This window comes from Saccostrea echinata, unplaced genomic scaffold (assembly GCF_033153115.1).
Source record: "Saccostrea echinata isolate AGI-Se365-2 ecotype Australia unplaced genomic scaffold, CSIRO_AGI_Sech_v1 ptg000046l, whole genome shotgun sequence".
Classification (NCBI taxonomy): Eukaryota; Metazoa; Mollusca; class Bivalvia; order Ostreida; family Ostreidae; genus Saccostrea; species Saccostrea echinata.
The window spans coordinates 3,595,493-3,604,558 of NW_026889795.1; the positions used below are offsets into that span (position 1 = coordinate 3,595,493).

The following is a 9,066-nucleotide window of genomic DNA, read 5'->3' on the forward strand; positions in this document are numbered from 1 at the left end:
CAGAGCATTGGAGCTGATGTCATTATATTACAGGTTACATAACATTTGGTGTGCTACAACAAGTCTGCTTAGTCTTGCAAATTTATTGTGCCTCCTCCTGAGAGGGTGAAATACTGAAAACAAATAACAAAGATACATAAGTATGAATTCCCATGAAAATACAACTGAATGACAGCTATGAACCATATTCAATCCTAACATGCCAATCCAAATTTTACACTATACCAAAATTAAAAAATAGATGAAAATGAAGGTTTTACACATTAGCAAACAGTAGTTTTAAATCTAACAATCTAGCTTAACAACATATCAATGCAAACACACCTGATATTATGCACACGGTAAGTATCAATGAAATTAATCAAAGATTTGATACGCAAAATGTAATGGACATATCCATGTTTTATACTTGGCCTGAGCCAATCATCAACACGTGTATAGAGTAATAAGTAAATATGCACAAAATCTGACTTAAAAACTCTATAAAACCAATAAGATACATCATGAACAGTGTGATTAACATTAAGCAATAGATAAAACTCACTCTATGGCTCTTCATAGCTCGGAAAACTGAAAAACATACAAGGTGTCGTTTACCGGGAAATGCATAAATTCTAAACTAAGAAACCAACAATTGTGAACAAGCAAAATAGAAAAATCCGGAATTACAATTCCATCACACTCCCCTACTGATTTCTATCAGAAATCATCAAATAAATGAAATGAACATTAGGTGACGCACATAAGGGTGTATCGTCAACAATATAAGATTCAGTTAAAAGGCTACATGGACTTATGAATATACTGCATATTACATCTAAATGTACATGGCTTACAGTTTATATTCATCAATTAAGCTGTAATAATTACAGTTTGAGACAACTCTAAATCACTTCGACCAGTCTTACTAGCTGGCACACTGGGCGCACATAGGACACTTTGGAGTCATTGCGAACCACAGTCACCTTCACCTTACGAGTCTTGGAATCTTTGCTGTGATATGTTTCCTCCACCACTCCTAATGGCCACTGACTTCTGTGGGATTCTTCATCTTTAACAAGAACAACATCTCCTTCTTTAAATTGTTCACCTTCACTGAACCACTTTGCACGTTTCTGTAATGCATTCAGATATTCTGCCTTCCATCTTGACCAGAATTCATCAGCTAAGTGTTGGACTAACTTCCACTGGCTGCGCAGAGCATCCTTGTTCCCAAACTTGGGTAATTGAAATGTGATGTCTGGTCGTTTCTGTGTCAGCAACAATGATGGTGAAAGGACAGCTGGTGCCTCAGGATCTGAGGAGACTGGAACAAGTGGTCTACTGTTCACAATGGCACAGGCTTCCGCCATGAAGGTTGACAAAACTTCATGTGTCAAGTCAAAGGATTTGTTCTCTAGGAGAAGAGCATCCAAAATGCGTCGAACCGACCCAATCATCCTTTCCCATACACCCCCGAAGTGGGATGCATGGGGAGGATTAAACACCCATGCTATTTTACTTTCAGTCAGGTAATCCTTTACTGGTCCAGTTTCGACAAACTCTGCATCAATGTTGAGTTCTTTAACAGCCCCTATAAAATTTGTCCCTCGATCAGACCGAATCTGCTGGACGGGACCTCGTAACGCTATGAATCTACGCGTGCAATTAATGAATGAGGCTGAACTGATCTCCTCTACAAGTTCCACATGAACTCCACGAGACACTAAACAGGTAAATAACACACCCCATCTCTTTGAATTAGCTGAACCGCCCCGTGTTCTCCTTGTTACAACTGACCAGGGTCCAAAGACGTCTAAACCAACAAATGTGAATGGCGGAGCTTCTTGCAGTCGATCCTCTGGTAAGTCTGCCATCTGAACCCATCCAAACTTCCCACGAAGTTTTCTACAAGTAATGCAGTGGTGGATCTCAGATGAAATCATGCGCTTTCCGTTGACAATCCAATAACCAAAAGATCGTATAACCCCTTCTGTCATTTGCCTGCCCTGGTGGTGTATCTTGGAGTGATAATGACGTATTATCAGAACAGCAACATGATGGTTCTTTGGAATTATAATGGGATGGGCTGTATGCTGATCACCACCCGGCTTGACTTGTTTACGACGGATACGTCCACCGACACGAAGGAGACCATCAACACCCAAGATAGGATTCAAGGGTAAGAGGGGACTGTTCTTTGGGGGATCACTGCCATTTCTAATGGCCTTGATTTCTGCACCGTAAGTTTCTAACTGCGCTTCTTTGATGATGAGTTTTTCTGTAGACTCAAGCAAATTGGTGTCATCAATGACCTGAGAGGCACATGTTTTCCTGGCAAGCATCTTCAAAGTCATTATGGCTCTCACTAAACTTTTCCATGTTGAGAAACGTGAAAAGCGTTTCGAACCTAATACTGGCTCAAGCACTGTCTTAGCAGTTGATACTTCTTTCTTTATCTCTTTATCAATCTCAGCATCAATAAGAGGAAAGTGTTCATTCACATCATCAACCTTGACACTTCGTAAAAAGTCTGGTCCTCTTAACCACATGCTGTCTGAGAGATCTGAAGTTCTAAACTTGCGAGTGGCGCCATCTGCAGGATTGTCCTCTGTGGGTACGTGATTCCACTGTTCTGGTCCACAAAATGATCTGATGCGACTGACTCTGTTAGCTACATAAACATGAAATCTTCTAGTTTCTGCTGATATGTATCCAAGTACCACACGACTATCAGAGTAGAAATGGAAATCTTCTTTCTTGAGATCCAGTTGTTCTTTGGCCACTTCAGCCAACTCAACAGCAACCACAGCAGCACACAACTCTAAACGTGGTATAGTATGGCCATGACTGGGTGCTACCTTTGCTTTTCCAAGCAAGAATCCTACATCAGATGAATCTTCTCCTATAGTCTTGATGTACGCCACAGCAGCGATAGCATCCTTAGAGGCATCACAGAATATGTGGACTTCAGTACTAGGAACCTGGGATAATGAAAGTCTTCCATACATCCTTGGGACCTCAACCTCTTCTAACTGACGAAGCGATTTCACCCAGTTTTCCCATTGCTCACGAAAGGATTCTGGAAGTGGTTCATCCCAGTTGGTGGGACCTGGAGGCGACATCATCTCACGAAGAAGCATTTTACCTCTGAGTGTGACAGGTGAGACAAAACCCAGAGGATCGAATAAACTGTTTATTGTTGACAGTACTCCTCTACGAGTGTAGGGCTTTGTTTCTTTTGAAACTTGAAAGGTGATCTTGTCAGATTCGATATTCCAAACCACACCAAGAGTCCTCTGCACTGGCATAATCTCCGAACCAAAATCCATGCTCTTTAAGTCCTTAGCAAGGTCATCTTGGTCAAATTGGCTGAGAACTGACTTGGAATTAGATGCTATCTTATGGAGACGCAACATTCCTCCTTCCCTAAGTGCTTTCTGGGTCTGCTTCATCAGACTTACAGCCTTCTCCTCAGTGTCACAGCTAGTGAGCCCATCATCTACATAGAAATCATGAAATACAAAGTTCTTGACATCTGGTTCAGCATCAACAACAGATCGACGTAAACCATATGTGGCCACTGCAGGGGAAGGGGAGTTCCCAAAAACATGCACTCTCATCCGGAACTCATCTAAGGGCTTTTCAAAGTCGTTCCCCTGGTGCCATAAGAAGCGTAAGTAGTTGCGGTCTGGCTCATCAACTCGGAAATTATGAAACATTTGTTCCACGTCTGCTGTAATGGCAACAGCATTCTGACGGAAACGAAGCAGAATGCCTTGTAAACTGTTTGAGAGATCTGGACCCTTCATTAATACATCATTCAGTGATAACCCTTCGTGACGAGCTGAGGAATCAAATACTACTCTTATGGAGTTGGGTTTTTTAGGGTGGTACACCCCGAACATGGGGAGGTACCAACACTCTTGTCCTTGGGGAATGGTCGGTGCCTTCTCAGCATGTCCATGTATGAAGATTTTATCCATAAATTCCAGTACGTGCTGACGTTTTAATGGGTCACGTTGGAGACTGGAATCAAACGACTTAGCACGCTTCGCAGCTTGTGCTCTGTTGCTAGGTAGAACTGGTCGATCCTGTCGAAAGGGAAGTGGTGCTGACCAATGCCCATCCTCCTCTTTCTTCATGCCAGATTCCATCACATGAAGAAAGGCTTTATCCTCAAAGGAGAGTCCAGTTTTTTCGTCATGTTCTGTTTTCACAAATGGGTTGTCAGCAATATGGAACTTACTATCACATGGTTCGAATATAGATGGTCTACCATTTTGTAGTATGAATGTCTTATTCACGTTTATAACATTTGTGTGGTGCAAATTTCCCATACAAACTTGTCCAATAATGACCCAACCAAGAGGGAGCCTTTGGGCTATTGGAAGGTCACTCTCACCGAGTTTCTGGTCCAGAACATGGTGTGCTGAGACAACATCTCTTCCTATAAGAAGTTCAATCTCAACATCATCCATCACAGTAGGTATGAATGAAGCAATTTCTTGAAGGTGAGGGTACTGCTGTGCAACGGCAGGGAACGGAATTTCGTCTCTGTTATTGGGTATGTCGTTGCACTCAATGACGACGGGTAGCTCTAACTTGCATGTCAAATCCAACGACTCGATCACATAACCATGACCCCTCCTTCCTGAAGTAGTAAGTCTTCCTGCACATGAAGACAGTATGTACTGATATTTAGAACTTCCTGGTGAAAAGAAGTCAAAGAATGGCAATGTTGCTAATGAATGGCTGCTCTGGTCATCAATGAGAGCATACACAACTCGACACTTCTGTGGATCATCCTTTAGATATACTCTAACTGGTATAATCTTAGCACAGGATCTGCTAGTACCCCTTGGTTTTCCACAAACTTTAGTGCAAGCATTCTTCACTGTTCCTTCTGGTGAGAGCTCCCCTACGTGGCAATCCAAATCCGCATGAAGTGCACTTGGATGTGAAGATTTTTTACAGACGTCACATTTCACATTTGTCTTACAGTTCATAGCTCTGTGCTTCTTAGGTCCACAGCACTTAAAACATATGCCATTGGAAAGTATGAACTTTTTGCGCTCTTCAAGGGGCTTCCTGCGGAAAGCTGAGCATTCGTTGAGTAAATGCTTTGTTTTGTGTAATGGACACAATTGTGAATCGTCTAGATTGGTAGTGTTACTTGTAGTCTCAGTCTTCTTGACAACCACAGTTGATGTTTTCTTTGGCACACTCGAACTTGAACTCGTCCTTTCTGTGCGGTCGAACTGGAAACTTGGGTCATTCCGAGTCTTGGCCGTGTCGTGTATAAACTTGACAAATATCGAGAAGGGTGGAAAGGTGCTTCCCTGTTGCCGTTTGAATCTACTAGCTTCTGTCACCCACTTCTCCTGTAGGTTCCAAGGTAACTTTGATGCAATCGGGTTTATCCCGGTAGAAGAATCAAAATAACCAAAGAGAACATGGTATTGTGGTTGTTCCTTCACAGATGCTATCTCACTAACTAGATCAGCTAGGTCGAATAGACGTTTGTTGTCATTGGCAGTGATTCTAGGGAAAGAAGTAATGCGCTCTTTCAGACTCCTTTCCACCATCTCGGGTGAACCAAATCTCTCCTCAAGCCTCTCCCATATTTTCCTTACAGCTAGTGCTGAATTGTCTGCATTACATGCACGAATGGTGCTGGCTTGTCTGGACGATGCTGGACCCAACCATCTAACCAAAAGGTCCAGTTCTTCGGTTGATGTAGTGTCTAACTCTTTCATGATCCCTTTGAAGTTTAACTTCCATGCAACGTAGAACATTGGGTTATCGTCATACTTGGTAAGTCGTGACAAAAGTAAGTCTTTTTTCACTAAGAACTTGGTAAACTCCGTCATCTGGTTAGATGTATTTGTTGACGATGAATCACACGTTGGATCTCCAACGGCAGGGGTATTATGTATATTGTTAGAATTCTCAACGTGCAGAGGGGATGACGTGATCATCTGAACTCTGTGAGGTGGAGGTCTAATAGGGGTGAAAGAAGGAGCATCTGGGTCCAGGTGAGTTTGTCTGCAATGTGCATCACTGTTGTTGTTTACTTGTTCTGTGTCTTGAACAAAATCTCTGACTTCCTTGACCACATTAGGAGGAGCATCGTTCTGTTGAACTTGCGTAAGCTGTGGGTGAGGAAGATTCTTCACATATTCTTCCGTGCGTGACTTTCTTGTAGACGACATCTCTGTATCTTCCCTCTCAAGTTTAAATGTTTCTCTCATGACCTCTATCTCCTTCTCTCGCATTTCGATCTCACATTCAGCTTTTACTAGCTTTAGCTGTGCATCCAACGCCGCCCTTTCCTTGAGAATTATCACCTCCTTAGCAACGTATTTCAACTTAGCTCGAGATGCGTTTAGTTTTGCTTCCACTCTTTGGAGGTAGGTACTTGAACTTCCACTCCTGCTTAGGCTGTACTTGGTGAGTCCTGAAGAAAATTCACTAGATTTTCCTGATTTGGATCTGCTAGGACTATGTTTTCTTTGAACCTGTTGCGAATGTGTTGATTGCACTCTGAGTGACCGTGCCGATAAGTGTTCTTCTGACTGTCGATAAGCCTTTGAGTCTTTTATATTAGAGAGTTCATCTAAACTAAGATGCACAGCATCTATCTTTGCACTCATAGCATCCATAATAAGACGGTGTGCTGCAGCTTCATTTAGGCTTTCAGCTGTTCGTGTGCCTTGTAAAAAGGCTAAAAAGTCCTCTGAACATTTAAGGTATGCGCTATAGCATGAACTCAAGAGCTGTCGGAAGGCGTCAATACAGTTTTCACTAGAGGGTTTTAGTAACTTAATATCATCTATGCATCCATCAATTTCCCTTTTGATGTCGCGAATCTTCTGAAGGTGTCTGTCAACTGCAGCTTCATACTGTTCCTGTCCCAGTGTGGACAACTGACGCATCCGGGTCATCTCTCTCTCTGTCCTTAGTTCCGGCTTCAGGCTCATCTTGGCCGACATCAGTGGAGCCAGATATTTCACTGTGCTACAACAAGTCTGCTTAGTCTTGCAAATTTATTGTGCCTCCTCCTGAGAGGGTGAAATACTGAAAACAAATAACAAAGATACATAAGTATGAATTCCCATGAAAATACAACTGAATGACAGCTATGAACCATATTCAATCCTAACATGCCAATCCAAATTTTACACTATACCAAAATTAAAAAATAGATGAAAATGAAGGTTTTACACATTAGCAAACAGTAGTTTTAAATCTAACAATCTAGCTTAACAACATATCAATGCAAACACACCTGATATTATGCACACGGTAAGTATCAATGAAATTAATCAAAGATTTGATACGCAAAATGTAATGGACATATCCATGTTTTATACTTGGCCTGAGCCAATCATCAACACGTGTATAGAGTAATAAGTAAATATGCACAAAATCTGACTTAAAAACTCTATAAAACCAATAAGATGCATCATGAACAGTGTGATTAACATTAAGCAATAGATAAAACTCACTCTATGGCTCTTCATAGCTCGGAAAACTGAAAAACATACAAGGTGTCGTTTACCGGGAAATGCATAAATTCTAAACTAAGAAACCAACAATTGTGAACAAGCAAAATAGAAAAATCCGGAATTACAATTCCATCACATTTGGCCATTCTCGAATGCATTATTCATGTCCACCAAAACAGCAGGAATGAAGCTGGTCAGGTCAACACTTGTTGAATATCTTTTTCAGATTAACTAATGGATGTTTATTTTCAATGCATACTGTCTCTCTACCTTAAGAATTTTTTTAAAGTGTACACATATTCATAACTTGCAGACATTTGATTTATTCGTAGTAAAAACATATCAAAGTGGAAGATAGATGTTAAACATTCTTTTGCTAAAATGAAAAGATGTTATAGCTCATTTGTAAAACGTTTATTATTTTTTTTTTAATAAAACATTTTATAATTATTAAAACTATTCAACAACTGATGTTTATATATTTTTTATGTGTTGTAACTTTTTTTTTTTCCAAAAGCACCGGTTATATCTTTGTGTTCGTGAACAGGCCCATTGGAAGAAATTTCACGGGGAAGGGGTGCACAACCAAAATTTTCAGTTAGGGATGGGCAATTTGAAGGAAAAATTCCTTATCAAGCATAAAAAGTTATCAGACATTATTACATGATTTAGGGGCATAATGTAACTATGTATAAATCGGCAAACTTACCCCCCCCCCCCCCGGTTCCTACAGCCATGAAAAAAAAGATATGTAATTATTGGGTATAGAATAAATCCATGTCCAAGTTTTATTTTATGTTGATGCCACTAAATTAAACTTTTCTTGTTTCTTGGCAAAAGAATTCATTTCTTGACTCAGAGTGATGTTGATTACACTGGATTTAACTTTTCTTGATTCTTTACGTAATAATAAATTTGTTCACGTCAGACATGCTCTTTAGGAAAGCTAATACTTGTTATCATTTAGATATCATTATTGTGTAATTTGACTTTACACATGCATAAGCTAAGATTGTATTACAAAATCTTGGTTAGAAAATGTAAGTTAAGAAATCACTACTAGAGTTGGCGAAATGCCTATCAAATGCGCTATGGCTCTTTTCTTCATTTATTACACTATAACCCTGATTTTGACTATGCTGCAAGAAAAAGTGGGGGTTAACCACCCTTTCAACAAACATCTTCTATAACAAAAGCTTATTTTAGAGAAAAAAGTGGGGGGGGGGGGGGCTGATACTACGTGCCTGCTACGACGTTTAGACTCTCCTGAAGAAAGCCTAAGAACTTTTAAAGATCTTCTTCCAAAGCTGTTGCCATCAGTCACTGGGAAAACCAGTCTTAAGCGTTTATCGAGGTCACCTCAAAGCTAGACCGAAAGACCCCCCCCCCCCCCGGTGGAGAGGGAGAAGGTAGCAATTTTGGTATAGAGGTTTGACGCTTAAACCTTTCCTCAAATTTTAGGATTCCATATGAGGCATCCGCGGTAAATGTAACTATTTGCGCACACACGACGCCCTGCACAACTTTGTTTACTATGCACTGAAAACTTGTTGTGAATCTTTCATAGCACATGTAA

The 9,066-nt window shown here is 40.6% G+C and overlaps 1 protein-coding gene across 1 annotated transcript; it reads right to left on the reverse strand.

The window, feature by feature from the left end:
• Nucleotides 1-884: 884 nt before the first annotated feature.
• Nucleotides 885-6,974, reverse strand: LOC133201951 (uncharacterized). The gene has a single exon (XM_061337739.1). The coding sequence runs from the start codon at nucleotides 6,972-6,974 to the stop codon at nucleotides 885-887; it is 6,090 nt and encodes a 2,029-aa protein (XP_061193723.1).
• Nucleotides 6,975-9,066: the final 2,092 nt, after the last annotated feature.

Bases quoted from the DNA above. Each gene is read 5' to 3' on its own strand.
- LOC133201951 (XM_061337739.1), bottom strand. From the start codon at position 6,974: ATGTCGGCCAAGATGAGCCTGAAGCCGGAACTAAGGACAGAGAGAGAG.